General features: G+C 49.2%; 1 protein-coding gene across 4 annotated transcripts in view; it reads left to right on the top strand.

Annotated features, from left to right (window-relative positions):
• The first annotated feature begins 279 nt into the window (after positions 1 to 279).
• Positions 280 to 22,317, top strand: part of NAXD (NAD(P)HX dehydratase) — a 46,498-nt gene continuing 24,460 nt past the window's right edge. Inside the window, exon 1 of one of the 4 annotated variants that reach the window (XM_075336671.1) lies at positions 280 to 360. Coding sequence is in view for 3 of the 4 variants with exons in the window: in XM_075336668.1 (XP_075192783.1) it covers positions 19,155 to 19,725 (571 nt within the window). In the remaining variant the exon portion in view is untranslated. The other 3 variants (XM_075336670.1, XM_075336669.1, XM_075336668.1) reach the window with 3 other exon arrangements.

The following is a 22,317-nucleotide window of genomic DNA, read 5'->3' as shown; positions in this document are numbered from 1 at the left end:
AGGTCACCGCCTCAGATCACTCACACTGAACCCTATGTATAAAGCCCCTCAGTCCTGTCAGTGTGCTCTCTCCACAGCCGCAGCTCCGGCATCCCCGGCACACTGCTGTGCTGTGCGCTCTGGCATGTGCGTTATAGAGGGAGCTCCGCCCCATTCCGGTGACATCACAGGACCAACTCCATGCTAGACCGACCGTCTAGTCCGTGAATGTCTTGACAGCTGCCAAGATAAGACCGCCCACACTCGGATCGCCTCTGTGATTGGTTAGTTCTTCTGTCACTCACCTGTGCCTGACAGCTGCAGGACGGAGATCCCGGAAGTGGCCCGATGCTGTTTGCTCGGTGCACGGCGATAGGTAAGGTAAGGAGCTCCCCTCATGGCTGCCTGGGGCGCTATCGCTGCGGGGGTCCTGGCTGCAGGTCTGCTGTATAGTCTACGGGAAGCAGGTACTTCTGACAGGCGGCAGTGCGAGCTCCTCTGCCGGGCTGCCTATTAGGACGCCTCTCACACGTGTACTTCTATCAGCTGATCCGTACACTCTGATCCCTGCAGATTGCTATGTGGTGCGGCTCACCTGCACCCAGCCCGCACCGTGAGGACAAGCACTAATCCTGTCAGTAGCCGGCTGTATATGCCCAGATACCCCTGCTGCGCGCCCTGTCTGCCGTACCCCTTTCTGCGCGCCCCGTCTGCCGTACCCCTTTCTGCGCGCCCTGTCTGCCGTACCCCTTTCTGCGCGCCCCGTCTGCCGTACCCCTTTCCGCACGCCCCGTCTGCCGTGCCCCCTTTCTGCGCGCCCCGTCTGCCGTGCCCCCTTTCTGCGCGCCCCGTCTGCCGTGCCCCCTTTCTGCGCGCCCCGTCTGCTGTGCCCCCTTTCTGCGCGCCCCGTCTGCCGTGCCCCCTTTCTGCGCGCCCCGTCTGCCGTGCCCCCTTTCTGCGCGCCCCGTCTGCCGTGCCCCCTTTCTGCGCGCCCCGTCTGCCGTGCCCCCTTTCTGCGCGCCCCGTCTGCCGTGCCCCCTTTCTGCGCGCCCCGTCTGTCCCTCTCCTACTGGATGCTGCATTTGGAGCCTCTTTAGACGCTTCTCTAACTTTCCAGCACCGCTCCAGCGTTTTCTGTTTTTCAGTGCTGCGGTAGCGCTTTACATCTGACCCATCATATACTCTCCTTTTAAAGACGTTGCTCCGGTCCCGCAGTACCATCTTGTGACTGTGACGTCTGACTGGCTGAGGTTACAAGCTCTCAATGCACCTCTATGAGAGCCAGAACAAGGCAAGAACAAGGTTCTCATAGAGATGTATTGAGTTGTGACCTCTGGCGTATTCCATAAAACACTGGAGCTGACAACAGGTCACAAATCACAGGAAACAGACCAGAGCGCTGGTGATAGGAAGATGAAGCCCCCAGAAGGTGAGTATAATACAGGGGGTAGGAGATTTAAAGCACCAATCCACCAGCAGGGCAATAAAAGGAAAAAAAAAAAAAAAGCTGGAGTGGTGTTTCAAAATCTAAGCCCCCTGTTTTATACTCGCCCTCCAGCAGCTTAATAGTTTTTCCACTTCGCTCCTGAGGCGTCATCTTGTGACTGTAACTTCCTACTGTCAGAAGTTATGTCACAATCTCCCGATGCATCTCTGAGAGTCAGAACAAGGCGGTCATAGAGTTTTGTGGCGTTGTGACCTCCGGCTCCATGAAACACTGGAGCTGCCGGCAGGTCACAAATCATCGAGAGCAACTGGAGCAGCGGTGATAGAAGATGAAGCCACCGGAAGGCGAGTAGAAGACAAAGGGCAGGGGACTTAAGGTCCAGTCACACTAAACAACTTACCAGCGATCCCAACAACGATAGGGATCGCTGGTAAGTTGCTAGGAGGTTGCTGGTGAGATGTCACACTGCGACGCTCCAGCGATCCCACCAGCATCCTGACCTGGCAGGGATCGCTGGAGCGTCGCTACACGAGTTGCTGGTGAGCTCACCAGCAACCAGTGACCAGCCCCCAGCGCCGCGTGGAAGATGCTGCGCTTGGTAACTAAGGTAAATATCGGGTAACCAATCCGATATTTACCTTGGATACCAGCGCACGCAGCTACACGTGCAGAGAGCAGGGAGCAGCGCACACTGAGCGCTGGCTCCCTGCTCTCCTAGTACAGCACACATCGGGTTAATTAACCCAATGTGTCCTGCAGCTACATGTGCACAGAGCAGGAGCCGGCACTGACAGTGAGAGCGGCGGAGGCTGGTAACGAAGGTAAATATCGGGTAACCAAGGACAGGGCTTCTTGGTTACCCAATGTTTACATTGGTTACCAGCTTCCGCAGAAGCCGGCTCCTGCTGCCTGCACATTTAGTTGTTGCTGTCTCGCTGTCACACACAGCGATCTGTGCTTCACAGCAGGACAGCAACAACTAAAAAATGGCCCAGGACATTCAGCAACAACCAACGACCTCACAGCAGGGGCCAGGTTGTTGCTGGATGTCACACACAGCGACATCGCTAGCAACATCGCTGTTACGTCAGAAAAGTTGTTCGTTAGCAGCGATGTTGCTAGCGATGTTGCTTAGTGTGACGGGGCCTTAAGATTTTGAAGTTCTACTCCAGAGGGCAATAAAAACAAACAAATGCTGGAGTGATGCCTTAGGCCCTGTGCGCACTAGAAAATGGAATTTTAAGAAAATTCCGCTTCCTCTCAAAGATTTCCGCACCTGCAAAAAAAAACCCGCACCAAATCCGCACCGAAATCCGCATGCGGTTTATTGCATTTTGGTGCGGATTTGGTGCTGTTGTTCCCTGCGGGATTTCACCATTGCATTAGTGAAGTCCCGCAGCTACCTGCGGAAAAGAAGTGACATGCAATTGTTTTTGCTGCGGGAATTCCGCAGCAAAACCTTCAGCTGTCAAAATCAGCCTAGTGCGCACAGCATTTTTTTCCCCATTGGTTTTGCTGGTGAATTACTGCAGAAAGGTTAAGAACATTTCTTTATCGTTCCTATGGGAGACCCAGACATTGGGTGTATAGCTTCTGCCTCCGGAGGACACACAAAGTACTACACTCAAAAGTGTAGCTCCTCCCTCTGAGCTTATACACCCCCTGGAGAACCAGATCTAGCCAGTTTATCGCTTTGTGTTCAGGAGGCATACATCCACACATGCATTCTCATCTGATTTTTCATTTTTGGAAAGAGTTTGAAGAAAAGCGGGTCCAAGCCTGGACCCCCTGCATGTCCCTTCTCACCCCCACTGTGTCGGCGGTGCTGTTAAGGTTGATTCCAAGGCTGGAGCCTTACATGCCGTGCTCCTTCACCATCCCTCCTGGGCTCTGGCTTGAAGTGGGAGCCAGCACGGTTCTCCATGCTTGGCAGGAGACCGGTCTCCATCCGCAGCCCTTCAGGATCCTGCTGGACCGGAGCGCTCATCCCCAGGGACTTGGAACCCTGCGTCTCAGCAAGCTAAGTACCTGAGACGTTTATATATTGGGGGTCCCTGTACTTTATTGTGGTGGGAGAGTGTGCTGAGTGATTTTTATGACATTTCCGGCGGGTTCTCTGGCTGTCGCCTGAGAACCGCGCCGATGGTGCCTGCGCGCCGGCCGCACCGCTCAAATTTAGGCCCCGGCTTCGCCGGAGACCTACTTTCGGTTTCACTGCCCTCGCATGTCATTCATGCAGAGGGACAGCACGGCTCCGCCCAGCGGCCGTTCTGCACAGGGGAGGGACACTCCTCTCTGGGTACATGTCTCCTCCCCTGTAAGTCTCTATGGCCCTCCAGTTCCCGCTCTCAGAGTAGGTCCCGCCCCCTCTCTTCGCTCCGGCGCCATTTTCTCAGCGTTTTCTCTGCGATCAGCACTGGCTGCAGCATCCCTGCTGAGGTGCTTGGGGGTCCGGGCTTCGGGATCTGGAGGGCACACAACACCGCTCCAGCGGTCTGGTAAGCCACAACCTCTGGTTGTGGACCTCTGTATATACTCTCTGGGGGTCATTCTGGCAGAGCCCCCACTCCAGCAGCATGTCTCACACGAGGAGCAAGGCTCCAAAGCTGTATTCAGTGTGCACTGCATGTAAGCTCCTACTGCCTGAACCGAGCACCTATCCACATTGTGATGCCTGCTCTAACCTGACGATGCCTCAGCCTGGAATCGCCCCCCCAGTGGTCTCTCCGGCTGCTCCGGTCCCTGTGGCTGAACCCCCGGCTTGGGTAGAATCCTTATCTAGGTCTATCTCCCAGTCTTTTGCCGACTCCATGGGACAGCTGTCCAGGACTTTGCTGAATATGCATCAGCCCCCTTCACAGGGTGCCTCTGCTGCTAGGGCTCTCTCAGCGGAGCTCACAGAGGATTCCTCATCTGGTCCCAGACCCCGTCCTCCTAAGAAGAGACGCAGGGCTCCCTCTCCTTCCTCGTCCCGCGGCTCAGTTTCAGAACCTGACTCGCAGGACGAGGAGGATGCCTTTACAGGGGGCTCGGAGGCTAACTCCATGTGCCCCATTGATCTGTCTGAAAGTGACTCAGATGTTAGTGATTTGATTGCATCACTATGGGGAGATAAGGTATGCACACCAGTGACTATGTAAGGGGAATACATGAAATAGCCGAAACTGCTGTGTGAATACTGACTTGAAAAATCCAATAGCTATATGTAAGAGTGAAAATGTGAAAAATGGAATCTGCATTACTGCCATGAACATATGAATCAAGAGAAATTTAGCTACTGAATTGCATTGATCAATTCAGTAGCTAAATTTCTCTTGATTCATATGTTCATATGTTCATGGCAGTAATGCAGATTCCATTTTTCACATGTTCACTCTTACATATAGCTATTGGATTTTTCAAGTCAGTATTCACACAGCAGTTTCTGCTATTTCATGTATTCCCCTTACATAGTCACTGGTGTGCATACCTTCTCTCCCCATAGTGATGTTTTTTTTAGGTTTTTGCACCCAGTTCAGACTTAGAATGGTGTTCCAAACGTTATTCCTTATTTGTTAGTATTTTTTTCGTTTGTGAACCCTCCCCAACCACACCTATTGCCAATCCATATCATACGCATAAATAGCCTGGGTCTCAGCTTCCCATACACGGTAAGTTTTTTAACTGCATGAGAGGACACACACAAGCTAGGGACCCCAAACGTAGAGAAATACTTTGGCGTAGTGTTGGGGCTCTATTGCATTGATCAATTCAGTAGCTAAATTTCTCTTGATTCATATGTTCATGGCAGTAATGCAGATTCCATTTTTCACATTTTCTCTCTTACATATAGCTATTGGATTTTTCAAGTCAGTATTCACACAGCAGTTTCTGCTATTTCATGTATTCCCCTTACATAGTCACTGGTGTGCATACCTTATCTCCCCATAGTGATTTGATTGCGTCCATTAATTCTGTACTGGATCTCAATCCGCCAGTATCAGAGGAGCAACCCTCTCTGGCAGCAAAGCACCAGTTTACCTCGCCTAAGAGGTCAAAGAGTGTGTTCATTAACCACTCCAGTTTTCAGGCCGCTGTGACCAAACCTAGGGCCTGTCCTGACAAACGCTTCCCAAAGCGTAGTTCTGATGACCGTTTTCCCTTTCCACCTGAGGTGGTTAAGGAGTGGGCTCATTCACCAAAGGTAGACCCCCCGGTGTCTAGACTCTCAGCCCGGACCGTTGTATCAGTGGCTGATGGCACCTCTCTTAAGGATTCCACTGACCGCCAGGTTGACCTTCTGGCCAAATCTGTATATGAGGCGGCAGGGGCCTCGTTCTCCCCAACTTTTGCAACAGTGTGGGCTCTCAAAGCCATCTCTGCTTCTCTAGAGGAGATGCATTCCCTCACCAGGGAATCTATGCCCGAACTGGTTACCTTAACTTCCCAAGCTTCAGCTTTTTCATCCTATGCCATGTCTGCCATGCTAGAGGCTTCTCACCGCACTGCGGTGGCTTTGGCTAATTCCCTCTCTATCCGCAGGATCTTGTGGCTTCGAGAGTGGAAGGCAGATGCTTCCTCAAAGAAGTTCCTTGCTGGACTCCCTTTTGCTGGGTCCAGGCTGTTCGGTGAACAGCTGGATGAAATTATTAAGGAGGCTACTGGCGGGAAGAGTACTTCCATGCCACAAACCAAAACCAGGAAACCTGTCCAGGGTAGGAATCAGTCGAGGTTTCGTTCCTTTCGTTCCTCCAACTGGTCGCCCTCTAAGCCCTCGGCCTCGTCCACTAACTCAGCCAAGGACCAAAAATCCAACTGGCCCACAAAAGCGCGTCCACAGAAGACCGCAGGAGCTGCTGCCACTAAGGCAGCCTCCTCTTGACTATCTGTCCGCACCAGCAACGTCCTTAGTCGGTGGCAGGCTCTCCCACTTTGGCGACGTGTGGTTTCAACACGTCTCCGATCAGTGGGTGCGGGATATCATCTCCCACGGCTACAAGATAGAATTCTCTTCCAGCCCGCCAAACAGATTTTTTCTGTCAACTCCCCCCTGCTCCAAGGCCGCCGCCTTCTCTCAGGCCGTGGCATCCTTGCAGGTCAACGGGGTAATTGTACCGGTTCCCGCCCGGGAACGGTTCAGAGGTTTCTACTCAAATCTCTTCCTAGTCCCCAAAAGGGACGGTTCCTTCCGGCCCATCCTGGATCTCAAGCTTCTCAACAAGCATGTTCAGGTGCGGCATTTTCGCATGGAGTCTCTGCGGTCAGTCATTGCCTCAATGACCCAAGGGGATTTCCTGGCATCCATCGACATCAGAGATGCCTATCTGCATGTGCCAATTGCAATTTCACACCAGCGTTGGCTACGTTTTGCAATCGGAGAGGAACATTTCCAATTCGTGGCTCTCCCCTTCGGGTTAGCCGCGGCCCCTCGTGTTTTCACCAAGGTCATGGCAGCAGTGGTTGCGGTTCTGCACCTCCAGGGGTTGGCAGTGATTCCTTACCTGGACGACCTTCTAGTCAAGGCTTCATCCAGCGCAGACTGTCAGCGGAGTGTCTCGCTCACTCTCGCCACTCTAGCCCAATTCGGGTGGCTTGTCAATCTGCCCAAATCCACTCTGACTCCGACCCAGAGGCTCACGTACCTAGGGATGCAGTTCGAGACTCTGCCGGCACTTGTGAAGTTGCCCTTAATCAAACAGCAGTCCCTCCAACTGGCGGTGCGCTCTCTGCTGAGGCCCCGCCGTTATTCCATCAGGCACCTGATGCAGGTGCTGGGTCAGATGGTGGCGTCAATGGAGGCTGTTCACTTTGCGCAGTTCTATCTGCGTCCACTGCAGCTGGACATTCTCCGCTGTTGGGACAAGCGGCCTTCCTCCTTGCTCAGGTTAGTGGCTCTGTCGCCACAGACCAGGAGCTCTCTTCAGTGATGGCTTCGGCCCCTCTCTCTGTCTCAGGGACGCTCCTTCCTGGCCCCGTCCTGGGTGATCCTCACCACGGATGCCAGTCTTTCCGGCTGGGGAGCGGTATGTCTCCACCGCCGAGCACAGGGCACTTGGACTCCGTCCGAGTCAGCCCTCTCGATCAATTTGCTGGAAACCAGAGCCGTGCTTCTGGCTCTCCTAGCTTTTCACCACCTATTGGCGGGCAAGCACATCCGAGTCCAGTCAGACAACGCGACAGCGGTTGCCTACATCAATCACCAAGGCGGGACACGCAGCCGCCTGGCAATGTTGGAGGTTCAACGCATCCTTCAATGGACGGAGGACTCCAAGTCCACCATATCCGCAGTCCACATCCCAGGCGTGGAAAACTGGGAAGCAGATTATCTCAGCCGTCAAACCGTGGACAGTGGCGAGTGGTCCCTGCATCCGGCAGTGTTTCAGTCAATCTGCCGCAAGTGGGGCACTCCGGAAGTGGATCTAATGGCATCCCGGCACAACAACAAGGTTCCAATTTACGTGGCTCGCTCCCACGATCCTCAGGCCTTCGCCGCGGACGCCCTGGTTCAAGACTGGTCCCAGTTTCGTCTGTCCTACGTGTTTCCCCCTCTAGCTCTCTTGCCCAGAGTTCTGCGCAAGATCAGAATGGAGGGCCGTCGAGTCATCCTCATTGCTCCGGACTGGCCCAGGCGAGCTTGGTACCTAGACCTGCTCCATCTGTCCATAGAGGTGCCGTGGCATCTTCCGGACCGTCCAGACCTTCTCTCACAAGGTCCGTTTTTCCGCCAGAATTCTGCGGCTCTCAGATTGACGGCGTGGCTCTTGAGTCCTGGATCTTGACGGCTTCTGGTGTCCCCCTGAGGTCATCTCCACTATGACTCGGGCCCGGAAGTCTTCCTCTGCCAAGATCTATCACAGGACTTGGAAAATTTTCCTGTCTTGGTGTCGCTCTTCCGGCCATCCTCCTTGGCCTTTTTCCTTGCCGACCCTTCTGTCCTTTCTATAGTCCGGTTTGCAGCTGGGACTGTCCCTCAACTCTCTCAAGGGACAAGTCTCGGCTCTGTCAGTGTTGATCCAGTGGCGTATCGCCCAGCTGGCTCAGGTGCGCACCTTCTTGCAGGGCGCGTCTCACATCATTCCGCCTTACCAGCGGCCCTTGGATCCCTGGGACCTCAATTTGGTTCTCACGGTTTTGCAGAAACCCCCCTTTGAGCCTCTTAGGGAGGTTTCTTTGTTTCGTCTTTCACAGAAAGTGGTCTTTCTAGTGGCCATAACTTCCCTTAGGAGAGTCTCTGATTTGGCTGCGCTCTCTTCGGAGTCACCTTTTTTGGTTTTTCATCAAGACAAGGTGGTTCTCTGTCAGACTCCGGACTTTCTCCCTAAGGTGGTTTCTCCTTTCCACCTTAACCAGGACATTACCCTACCTTCCTTTTGTCCGGCTCCTGTTCATCGCTTTGAGAAAGCGTTGCATACTCTGGATCTGGTGCGGACGCTCTGGATCTATGTGTCTCGCACCGCTGCTCTTAGGCGGTGCACCTCTCTTTTTGTGCTAACCACAGGTCGGCGTAAGGGCCTCTCTGCTTCTAAGCCGATCTTAGCCCGTTGGATTAGGTCGACCATTTCTGATGCCTACCAGTGTTCTCAGGTGCCTCTCCCGCCGGGGATCAAGGCACACTCGACCAGAGCTGTCGGTGCCTCTTGGGCTTTCAGGCACCAGGCTACGGCTCAGCAAGTCTGTCAGGCTGCCACTTGGACTAGCCTGCATACCTTTTCAAAGCACTACCAAGTGCATGCTCATGCTTCGGCAGATGCGAGCTTGGGCAGACGCATCCTTCAGGCGGCTGTCGCCCATTTGTGAAGTTAGGCTCCACCTACTTCTCAGTTTTTCTGTTTATTCCCACCCATGGACTGCTTTGAGACGTCCCAATGTCTGGGTCTCCCATAGGAACGATAAAGAAAAAGAGAATTTTGTTTACTTACCGTAAATTCTTTTTCTTATAGTTCCGTATTGGGAGACCCAGCACCCTCCCTGTTGCCTGTTGGCAGTTTCTTGTTCCGCGTGTTATAACCGGCTGTTGTCATGGACAGAGTCTCCGGTTGTTCCGGTTCTTGCTCTGTTTTTACTTGTGGGTGGCTATTCTCCTTCAGCTTTTGCACTAAACTGGCTAGATCTGGTTCTCCAGGGGAGTATTAAGACCACAAACCAGCAATAAAGTGTACATGCTTAATCTCTCATAATTTCTGATATTCCATATATGATATAATTCTATTACACACTAGGACTATATCAAAGTAGGGCATAAATCGTATCATACAATATGAAAAAGAAAAAAGAACAAACGATCGAAGCCCAATAAATTTTATACAAAAATAATTTTTTATTTTGCAAGTGATAATATAAGTGTTACAGTGGGCACAATTTATGCATCATATATATCATAGAATATACATTTAATTCACACAGCGGAACTATAAAGTTGTGACCGCAAAATGTATCCCCTTATAGTATATATCCACCAGTCATACATATAGTGTCCATATTAATCAATTAGGAATTATGGTACTCAAAAGTATCCAGCATATAAACAGTATATATACCATTAATTTGTATACAAATAATTTGAGCAAATAACCAGCCGGGATCACTATCTATCAGATTTTACCCGATATTGATGTCAAAAAATTAATTAATGAAAGCCTCTATATTATATGCTGGATATTAAGATTTTAATCAGTGATACTGTACCAAATCTCAAAGTAGGTGGATGATCCCATAAATTATAGCATGTCTATATGCTAGGATTCACCTAAAATGTGCCTGTTTGGAAGCCGTACACCCAGTATGGTATGTTGATTGGAGGCTTGCAGGATCTAAATATCTGATCTAATATATAACATATGTTACCAAGGCCCCCCTTTTTTGATCAGGCATGGTTTATATTACTGAATTATGAGAGAGTGATCCCCGCTGCCTGCTTGATAAAACCTCTTTTTAGGTGAATCCTAGCATATAGACATGCTATAATTTATGGGATCATCCACTTACTTTGAGATTTGGTACAGTATCACTGATTAAAATCTTAATATCCAGCATATAATATAGAGGCTTTCATTAATTAATTTTTTGACATCAATATCGGGTAAAATCTGATATATAGTGATCCCGGCTGGTTATTTGCTCAAATTATTTGTATACAAATTAATGGTATATATACTGTTTATATGCTGGATACTTTTGAGTACCATAATTCCTAATTGATTAATATGGACACTATATGTATGACTGGTGGATATATACTATAAGGGGATACATTTTGCGGTCACAACTTTATAGTTCCGCTGTGTGAATTAAATGTATATTCTATGATATATATGATGCATAAATTGTGCCCACTGTAACACTTATATTATCACTTGCAAAATTAAAAATTATTTTTGTATAAAATTTATTGGGCTTCGATCGTTTGTTCTTTTTTCTTTTTCTCCAGGGGAGTGTATAAGCTAAGAGGGAGGAGCTACACTTTTGAGTGTAGTACTTTGTGTGTCCTCCGGAGGCAGAAGCTATACACCCAATGTCTGAGTCTCCCAATACGGAACTATAAGAAAAAGAATTTACGGTAAGTAAACAAAATTCTCTTTTTTTCTGCAGCAAAACATGCAGCAAATCCACAGGAAATCCGGCTAGTGCGCACAGGGCCTTAAAGCGTATGTAGGAAATAAAAATAAACATTGTGCATACACTGATAACCTGTCACACTGTCCTCTACAGACTAGATCCTCGTGTGTACATCACTGGAAGGTCTGGCTACAATATCTACAAGAAATAAGCAGAAATAATCTTTATGCCTAACTTGTTGATGTGAATGTCGTTTCGGGCACTCGCACATGGGTGGCTTCTAAAGGGCACTTTACACGCTGCGGTATCGATATCGTTAGCGAGCGTATCCGCCCCCGTCGGTTGTGCGTCACAGGCAAATCGCTGCCCGTGGTGCACAACGTCGCTAACAACCATCACACGGACTTCCCTGCCTAGCGACGACGCTATTGCCGGCGAACCGCCTCCTTTCTAAGGGGGAGGTTCGTTCGGCGTCACAGCGACGTCACTACGCAGCCGCACAATAGAAGCGGAGGGGCGGAGATGAGCGGAACTAACATCCCGCCCACCTAATTCCTTCCTCATTACCGGCGGCCGTAGGTGCAGTGTTGTTGCTCATTCCTGCGGTGTCACACAGCGATGTGTGCTGCCGCAGGAACGACAAATAACAGGCAACGATAAATGGTAAGTGAACAACCTCTCACAGACAAACTATTTTTGTCTCTTTTGCGATCGTTTGAGGTCGCTCATAGGTCTCACATGCTGGGTTGTTTTCCTGCTCTGGCACTGGGTGCCTTGGCTATGTGCAAAGCATCATGAAATCAAAAGAGTACCAAAGGATTTTTGGGTCGCAAAGTAGTGCCCAGTGTCAGAAAGCTGGGTTTGTGTCATATGTGATGGGTCTTCCAACAGGACAATGACCCTAAACATATTTCAAGTAGCACTTAGAAAAGGATGGGAACAAAGGAGAGTTGTGAAGTGGCAGCAATGAGTTCAGATCTAAATCCCATTGAACACCTGAGGAGAGATCTTAAAGGGAACCTGTCATCAGAAAATTTGCTTTAAACCTAAAAGTTTCCCCCTCTGCAGCTCGTGGGCTGCATTCTAGCAAGGTTCCTGTACTTTTTGTGGCCCCTTTTAAACCAAATTAAATACTTTATAAACTTGTACCTTTTTGCTATGTAAATTTTGTAAATCGTCCATGGGGGCGGGCTCTCTGGTGACCGTTGCTGTTCCTCCAGCAGATTTACTCCGCCCCCCAACGCTGAATTTCATATCTCAGGACGCCGCCCCTGGGCGCCCGAGGTCCCGCGCATGCGCTGTGCGACTGTAGCGGTACTGTGCACTGTGTGCACGTGTGACCGCTGGTGACGTTTTGCGCAGGCACGAGGTTATGGGCGGCGCTGTGAGTGTCATCATCAAATGCCGCCCATAACCTCGTGACCGCACTTTCCCTCTTCCTCCAGCGTTCTGCGCAAGCGCTTGCTGGCCAGATGACCCGACGTCACCTCTTTCCCATCTTGCCCTGCTGCAGGGTAAGATGGGAAGGAGGTGATGTCGGGTTATTTGGCCGGCGAGCGCTTGCGCAGAACGCTGGAGGCAGTGGGGGAAAGCGCGCCCACGAGATTATGGGCGGGCACTTGCGATGCAATCACAGCGCCGCCCATAATCTCGTGCTTGTGACACACGCCACCAGCGATCCTGGCGTGGGCGGCACCTCGGGCGCAGTGGGCGGCGTCCTGATGGATGAAATGGAGCGTGGGGGGACGGCGTCAATGTGCTGGAGGAACAGCAACGGTCTCCAGAGAGCCCGCCCCCATGGACGATTTACAAAATTTACATAGCAAAAGGTACAAGTTTATAAAGTATTTAATTTGGTTTAAAAGGGGCCACAAAAAGTACAGGAACCTTGCTAGAATGCAGCCCACGAGCTGCAGAGGGGGACACTTTTAGGTTTCAAGCTAAATTTCTGATGACAGGTTTCCTTTAAAATTGCTGTTGGGAGGAAGAAAGCACCCTTCAAATATGAGAGACTGGAGCAGTTTTCAAAAGTGGCCCAAGATTCCAATTGAAAGGTGTAAGAAGCTTGTTGATATTTACAGTTGTGCTCAAAAGTTTACAAAACCCAGCAGATTTTTTGCTTTCTTGGCCTTTTTCAGAGAATATGAATAACACAATCTTTTTTTCCACTCATGGTTAGTGGTTGGGAGAAGCCATTTATTGTTAAACTACTGTTATTTTCTTTTTAAATCATAATGACAACCAAATGATCCTGATCAAAAGTTCACATACCACAGTTTGTAATACCGTGTATTGCCCCCGATAACATCAATGACAGCTTGAAGTCTTTTGTGGTAGTTGTGGCTGAGGGTCTTTATTTTCTCAGATGGTAAAGCTGTCCATTCTTCTTGGCAAAAAGCCTCCAGTTCCTGTAAATTCCTGGGCTTTCTTGCATGAACTGCGCGCTTGAGTTCTCCCCAGAGTGGCTCAATGATATTGAGATCAGGAGACTGAGATGGCCACTCCAGATCCTTCACTTTGTTCTGCTGTAGGCATTGACAGGTCAACTTGGCCTTGTGTTTTGGATCGTTGTTATGTTGGAATGTCCAAGTATGTCCCATGCGCAGCTTCCAGGCTGATCAGTGCAAATTTGCCTCCAGTATTTGCTGATAATATGCTGCATTCATCTTTCCTTCAACTTTGACCAAGTTTCCTGTGTCTGTGTAGCTCACACATCCCCACATCATAAGCGATCCACCTCCGTGCTTTACAGTAGGAATGGTGTTCCTTTCATCATAGGCCTTGTTGACACCTCTCCAAATGTAACGTTTATGGTTGTGACCAAAAAGTTAAATTTTGGTCTCATCACTCCAAATTACCTTGTTCCAGAAGTTTGGAGGCTTGTCTCTGTGCTGTTTGGCATATTGTAGGCGACATACTTTGTGGCATTTGTGCAGTAATGGCTTTCTTCTGGCGCCTCAAACATGCAGCCCATTTTTGTTCAAGTACCTCCTTATTGTGCATCTTGAAACAGCCACAGTGCTAGTTTTCAGTGAGTCCTGGATTTCAGCTGATGTTATTTGTGGGTTTTTCTTTGCATCCTGAACAATTTTCCTGGTAGCTGAGGCAGAAATTTTTGTTGGTCTACCTGATCGTGATTTGGTTTTTACAGAGCCCCTGATTTTCCATTTGTCCATCAGTTTGAACACTGCTGACTGCCATTATCAATTCCTTGGATATCTTTTTGTATCCCTTTCCTGTTTTATACAGTTCAACTATCTTTTCCCGTTAATCCGTTGACATTAGTTTTGCTTTCCCCATGACTCACAATCCAGAAACGTCAGTGGCTGGATGAAAGATGCAAGAGTCTGTCTGGATCCCAGAAACTCATTCAGTTTTTATGCAGACACACTGATTACAAGCAAGCAGGTCACAGGTGAGGATGTTACCTTTATTAGCCATTCAAACCCACTTGTGTCAACTTCTGTGCATGTTATCAGGCCAAAATCACCAGGGTATGTGCACTTATGATCAGGGTCATTTGGATGTTTTTGGTTGTCATTATGATTGACAAAAAGAAAGCACAGTGACAATAAATGGCTTCACCCAACCACGAACCATGAGTGGATTTTTTTTTTTTTTTTTTTTTTTGTGTTATGATTCATATTCGCTGAGAAAAGGCCAAGAATGCAAAAAATCTGCTGGGGTAGGTAAACTTTTTAGCACAACTGTATAAGAAGCGATTGATTGTAGTTATTTATTCCAAAGCGTTGTGCAACCAAATATTAAGTTGAGGGTGCCAACAATTATGTTCTACCTATTTTACAGTTTTGTGTGAAATTTTGTCTAATTCGCCTTTTCTGCCCTTTGCTTTTTTTGTGTTGTTCTAATACACACAAAGGAAATAAACTTATAACATAACGTGTGAATTAATAATTTTCTGGGAGAAATACTTCATTTCCTGGAGCAATTTCAAGGGTGCCAACATTTTTGTCCATGACTATATAATTTTTGTTTGTGATTATACAGATTTTTGGAAATCCATAGAGACTAAATATTTTAAAAGGATTTTTTATCTGCAGTTTGTTTTATGGCTTCTTTTCTCAATCTTAGTTTATTTGTATTATTGCATCCTACTTTTGCTTTATTTACTTTTCATAAAAGGGTTAAAGTATTTTCTGGAGCTAAACGTCAATTCCTGCAGTGCTTTTTTTTTTTTTTCGGATATCTAAATCCAAGTATCCCTGTATTGTCTGAGAGCTCTGTTCAGTAGCCAGCTTGAGCAGTGGTCACGTGGCCAGTTGTGCTTCTCACATACTGGTAGTCATGAGCCAACTAGTGACGTTTCCTTTTTCTCTGTTCTTGGAGGCTATATGCTCAGTTCGGGGTTTTTTTGGTTATTTTTTTATATCGTTGGATTACACCATGAGAACTACCGTAAAACCTATCTTAAAACGTGCCAAAAACTGAACATAAGCAGGTCTATATTAAAACGACTTTCTGTCCATATGTTCTGGCTATAGAGCATCTTTTTACTGTTTCCCATTTCTAAAAACATGTCCGTTCCTTTGCTCAGAAGATACTTTGTGCTTTAGAAGTCAATGGGAAAGCTCAAAAGATGTTTTTTAGAGGATTTTCCATTGTTTTTAATAAAGTCTTAACAATTTTTTATTTTTTTTTTTAAATGTTCGTCACTAGGGATGATCGAATACCTCAAATATTCGACTTCGCGAATATCCGACGAATAGGTCGCCGCTATTCGAATATTCGATGCGCAATGTAAGTCTATGGGAAGCCCGACTAGTTCTGAATAGTTGTTGTTCGGGTTTCTCATAGACTTGCATTGCGCATCGAATAGTGGCGACCTATTCGGGAAAATATTCGCGAAGCCGAATATTTGAGGTATTCGATCATCCCTATTCGTCACCACACCCAGTGATTTCGGAGGGATCAGCTGGCCACTTAATGCATATGGAGGATTCTCCGCTCTCTGGCAGCAGACTGTTGGGTAACATTGATCCTTTTGTTCAGTCTGTGTTTGGTAAAATTGGCAAAGCTAGTCGACAGCTATCTAACAGTCAGCATTAGTCATATAGGGAACCCCGTAGATTCCTATGAAGATGTTTAGCTCAGGTCAGGAGACCGATGGCCAGACTGAAGATCGTGATTTCCCACTTTTCTGGTGGTCCATGCAGTGATGTGGCCGTGTCCATCATTCACATGACTGCTGTAGCCAATTACTGACCTCAGCGGTAACGCCTTCATATACAAAATATGACAGTCAGTGGTTGGCTTCAGCGGATGAGTGAATGATAGACATGACATCACCAAAGCGGGCTGTATTGAGACAGAGTAGTCAAACTTTATTTATTTTTTTGGCAATACATTTCCAGCAGTTAGAATTTAACATTTCTCGGCCTTCTGCTTCAAAGCAGACCATTTGCTATCAATTGTTTTGCAGTTCCCATAGCTCAAAAAAACGCAAAACACCGTATTTAAAAAAAAAAAAAAAAAGAAATGCTGCCGTTTTAGAGAATTTTGGAAAAATATACACAGAAGCCCAAAAAGGAAAATTCTAGAGCAAACCCTGATATGTCGGCAGGGAAAACGCTGCATAAGATATGCAGCTGTGAAAATATATAGTGTGCACTCACTCTTCATAGAGTAGCTCAGAGGTGCTGGTATAGGGGGCGTAGGCCCTGTAAAACTTCTAGAAATAATACTGCACACTCTTTACAGGCATACAATAGTGAGGTCCTCCAGGAGGAACGAAACGTCAGATATTGCAATTGTCGCTATTCTATCCTGAAATAAATGTCACCTTATTTTTGCATTGATAAATTTCTGTCTCCTCACTATTGTATGCCTGTAAAGAGTGTGCAGGATTATTTCTATATAAGATATGCACCTTACATGCGTTATTGTTTCAGATTTTTCCCCCCTTATTAGTATGCTTGAAATCTGCGACATTTTTTTTAAAGAATGGACATGCTGTAGATTTACCTCTGCTGGAAATCTGCAAGCAAAAAATAAGCAATGTGTGCATGAGGTTTCAAGAATCTCATTCACTTTGCTGGGACTAAAAATTCCTTGAGGTTTTGTGAAAAAACTGAGCAGAAAAAAAACTTGAGAAAAACGCAACATATCCACATACTCTAAACGTTTAAAGGGAATCTGTCAGCAGGTTTTTACGGTATCTGAGAGCAGCGGGATGTAGTAGCACAGACCCTGATTCCGGTAATGTCGCCTACTGGGCTGTTTACTGTCATTTTGATACATGCTGCAGATCATGCACTTCTCTGAATGCTGAGCTCTGTATAACCCCACCCACACCACTGATTGGCAGCTTTCTACCCATGTACAGTGTACACAGAAAGCTGTGTCTGTTCTGTGATCTCAGTTGGAGTAGCAAGAACCTGGTGTCCGAATACTTTGTTTATTCTTGTCTCATCTTCTGCAGGAGTGCACTGCTCTGTAGCCACCTGGCTTTCTATTCCCGGGGGCCGTCTACCCCTGTTAATGGGGTTGTCCTTGTCTCATCTTCTGCAAGAGTTCACCTGCTCTCTAGCCACCTGGCTTTCTGCTTCACAGGGCTAGTAGTCGACTATGGTCGGGTATAGTTGCATTGATCAATTCAGTAGCTAAATTTCTCTTGATTCATATGTTCATGGCAGTAATGCAGATTCCATTTTTCACATATTCACTCTTACATATAGCTATTGGATTTTTCAAGTCAGTATTCACACAGCAGTTTCTGCTATTTCATGTATTCCCCTTCCATAGTCACTGGTGTGCATACCTTATCTCCCCATAGTGATGTTTTTTTAGGTTTTTGCACCCAGTTCAGACTTCGAATGGTGTTCCAAACGTTATTCCTTATTTGACTATGTTCGGGTGTCCGTCTGCAGAAAACTTATATGTGCAAAAATGGATCACTTTTTTTTTTTAATTTTTTTCTTTCTTTACAGTTTTACCAGCAGCAGACTATTGTGAACGGTCAGCTGATCACCCGGCTGCCGGGCGCTCGGCTGAGAGCTCTCACATGCCGGCGGCTGGGCGCTTGGCTGAACGTTCGACCACCGAGAAACAAAATAAAGTTTCTGATTTAAAAGAAAAAAAAAAAGAAACGAGCATGCGCATTGAAAAATAAAGGTTTCCGCCGCTCAAAAAAAGTTACATGCTGCGCTCTTTCCGCACGCCGCTGCGTCGTTCAGCGGATGCAACGCTGACACTTGCGTTACAGTGCGTCGTCTATACAAGTCTATGGAGAATAGCGCAGTGCGTTAATGGACTGCGCTAGTCTCCATAGTGACGGACTGCGCTGAACGCAAGTGTGAAAGTAGCCTTAGGCAAAACTAGTGTGAAAGGAGCACTCTTCATTGATTGATAGTTTGGGCCAGGGACATTATTGCGCTGCTGGCCTACACTCCTTCCTCTGAGATGCTGTATATGAGGGCCAGCTTGTTTATGCTTGGCTTGGATCTGGAGCCTACGTGCGCTCCAGCTATCTGGCTACTTCAGAGTAGCGATTACAGGCTCTATTGTAAATGGCTGTTTAGCACTGCACTGCACTGCACTGCACATGTGGCCACCACTGCATATGCACGTCGCCAGTTCTCTAGGCAACAAGGAGTAAATTAAAAAAAACAACAACTTAGATCCCTTGTTTCTTGACAGTAGAAAGGATTTTTTATAGCAAGGACTTTTCAGTTTTATTTATAAAACCAATGTGAGGCAAGCACTGACAGACACAACACATCCTGGCCCTTATGTGTAATCACTAATGTAAGCAGTTGCTGCCCTTGGCAACCAATCAAATGCCTGCTATTACTGTTACAGGATTGAGGATTGGGTACAAAATAAAAACCTAAATCTGATTGGCTGCTTTATAAGTGCTGTGCACACTGATATGCTGACAGGCGGGCAGTGACGTCACCGCACACCCGCGTGGTGTTTTTGTTTATAATAATGTGTCAGGATTTTGAGTGTCCAAAGCTTTATTGAAAACTGACAGCATGGAATGTGGCCTCCCCGCAGGTCTGTACAGCGCAGCCATGCATGAGTCCGGGAGTTGCTGCTCGCGGCCGCCGCGCTGCGCTGTGTGACCGGGTCACTCTGCAGTGATGTGTGCGCCGGGCACGTCTGCTGATCGGAGCCGGTAGCCTCCCGGGGGTGCCGGCTGTGGACTCCGCTCCGTGTAACCTGTGCAGCCGGGATGTCGGTGTGTATGCGGCGGCTCATCACAAGCACCCGGGGCTTCCTGTGGTCGGACATGGAGACCCGCGCGCTGCTGGACATCTGGGGGGAGGCGGACGTGCAGTCGGCCCTGGACGGGAATTTTCGGAACAGCCATGTGTACCGGGATGTGGCCGGGCGGCTCAGCGAGCTGGGCTTCGAGCGGACACCGGAGCAATGCCGCATCCGCATCAAGGGCCTGAAGCGCCAGTATTACCAGGCCCGGGAGGGCTTCCAGAAGAACGGGCACGCCCGCAAGATCTGCCGCTACTACGACGAGATGGACCGCATCCTGAGCACACGGCCGGCCCCGGCCACCACCGCCGAGCCCCCCGGGATCCTGCTCCTCCGCCCGGAGCCCCCCAGCAGGGAGGAGCTGCCCGCAGACCCCGAGGAGGAGGAGCTAGAGGAAGAGCCCCCCGGGGAGGGGGGCCCCGAGTCCTCCCAAGACAACTTCACCGAGGACTCTGGGGAAGGGTCGTCCTGCTACACGGAGCTCCCCATCAAGATAGAAGATGGCCCGAGCTTTGCCATCCCACTGCCCCCTGAGGGTGAGTGCCCATCACTAGTGGGTACTGTCTCCATAGCAACCACAGCATAGAGGGGCCTCTCTGCTTCAGGTCAGGTGATGTGCCCTGTGGGCAAACCCTAGATCAGTGGCCCGTAGTAGGGGACGGCCCCCTTATCAATGGGCCGTGGTAGGGGACGGCCCCCTTATCAATGGGTTGTAGTAGGGGACGGCCCCTTATCAATGGGCCGTAGTAGGGGATGGCCCCTTATCAATGGGCCGTAGTAGGGGATGGCCCCCTTATCAATGGGCCGTGGTAGGGGACGGCCCCCTTATCAATGGGGTTGTAGTAGGGGACGGCCCCTTATCAATGGGGTTGTAGTAGGGGACGGCCCCTTATCAATGGGCCGTAGTAGGGGATGGCCCCCTTATCAATGGGCCGTAGTAGGGGATGGCCCCTTATCAATGGGCCGTAGTAGGGGATGGCCCCTTATCAATGGGCCGTAGTAGGGGATGGCCCCTTATCAATGGGCCGTAGTAGGGGATGGCCCCTTATCAATGGGCCGTAGTAGGGGATGGCCCCTTATCAATGGGCCGTAGTAGGGGATGGCCCCCTTATCAATGGGGTTGTAGTAGGGGACGGCCCCTTATTAATGGGGTTGTAGTAGGGGATGGCCCCTTATTAATGGGGTTGTAGTAGGGGATGGCCCCTTATTAATGGGGTTGTAGTAGGGGATGGCCCCCTTATCAATGGGCCGTAGTAGGGGATGGCCCCCTTATCAATGGGCCGTAGTAGGGGATGGCCCCCTTATCAATGGGCCGTGGTAGGGGACGGCCCCCTTATCAATGGGGTTGTAGTAGGGGATGGCCCCTTATTAATGGGGTTGTAGTAGGGGACGGCCCCTTATCAATGGGCCGTAGTAGGGGATGGCCCCCTTATCAATGGGCCGTAGTAGGGGATGGCCCCTTATCAATGGGCCGTAGTAGGGGATGGCCCCTTATCAATGGGCCGTAGTAGGGGATGGCCCCTTATCAATGGGCCGTAGTAGGGGATGGCCCCTTATCAATGGGCCGTAGTAGGGGATGGCCCCTTATCAATGGGCCGTAGTAGGGGACGGCCCCTTATCAATGGGTTGTAGTAGGGGACGGCCCCTTATTAATGGGGTTGTAGTAGGGGATGGCCCCTTATCAATGGGCCGTAGTAGGGGATGGCCCCCTTATCAATGGGCCGTAGTACGGGACGGCCCCCTTATCAATGGGCCGTAGTACGGGACGGCCCCCTTATCAATGGGCCGTAGTACGGGACGGCCCCCTTATCAATGGGGCCGTAGTAGGGGACGGCCCCTCATCAATGGGGCCGTAGTAGGGGACGGCCCCTCATCAATGGGGCCGTAGTAGGGGACGGCCCCTCATCAATGGGGCCGTAGTAGGGGACGGCCCCTCATCAATGGGGCCGTAGTCGGGGACGGCCCCTCATCAATGGGGCCGTAGTCGGGGACGGCCCCTCATCAATGGGGCCGTAGTAGGGGATGGGTCGTAGTAGGGGACGGCCCCTTATCATGGGGCCTAGTAAAGTAAACAAAACAATACTCCCGCTCCTACATACCCAGCGCTGCGCCCCTCTCCAGTCTACTGTCACCAATATCTGATGGGGTCATCAATATAGCGCTGCAGCCAATTGGTGACTGCTGATCAGCTGCAGTGTTCACATTTTATCTAAGCACAGAACAAAACTGAGCGTCTTGTATCAGAATGTTTTGTTGTAACCAGAGCACTTTTTTTTTTTTTTTTTTTTTTCCATCAACCACGATGGTAAAATGAAGACTGCATTCTGATTGGCTGGCTGTTCTGGGCAACAACATTTTTATTTTCTAAATCTTCCCAGGGATTCTCTTGGACAAGATGCAAATGCTGCAGTCGATCAGTGTCTAACTAGTTGCAGCGCTTGCATGACCTTGCTGGATGTTGATGTAAATGGACAAAGTGCTGGTGAAGAGTTTGTGGGGTGTTTTCTTCACCTCCTTGGGCCCATTAAAAGGGTTAAAGGGAACCTGTCAGCAGAAATTTTGCACTAAACCTAAAAGATTCCCCCTCTGCAGCTCCTGGGCTGCATTCTAGCAATGTTCCGGTTGTTCTTGTGCCCCCTTTCTGACCAAAATAAAGACTTTATAAAGTAGTACCTTTTTGTATTCAGATCTTGATAATGGTACACGGGGGCGGGCTGTCTGGTGTCCGTTATTCTGCATCCTGCCGCTTTAGGCCGTCCCCCATCGCGCAATTTGAAAGAGGTGACGTGAGGTAAGCTGGCCAGCGCTTGCGCAGAACGGTGGAGGCGGCGGTAAAACCGCGAGCACGAGATTATGGGCGGGTACTTGCTGATGAAAATCACAGCGCCGCCGATAATCTCGCGCATGCGCCGTGCCACTCTCGCGGGACTGTGCAATGTGCACAGTGTGACCGCTGGTGACGTGTTGCGCATGCGCGAGATTATGGACAGCGCTGTGATTTTCATCAGCAAGTACTCGCCCATAATCTCATGCTCGCGCTTTCACCACCGCCTCCACCGTTCTGCGCAAGCGCTGGCCAGCTTACCTCACGTCACCTCTTTGAAATTGCGCGATGGGGGACGGGCTAA

Source organism: Anomaloglossus baeobatrachus, chromosome 2, assembly GCF_048569485.1.
Source record: "Anomaloglossus baeobatrachus isolate aAnoBae1 chromosome 2, aAnoBae1.hap1, whole genome shotgun sequence".
NCBI classification, from domain to species: domain Eukaryota; kingdom Metazoa; phylum Chordata; class Amphibia; order Anura; family Aromobatidae; genus Anomaloglossus; species Anomaloglossus baeobatrachus.
Note: the sequence above shows the minus strand (reverse complement) of the source record. Positions and strands in the feature narration are given on the sequence as shown.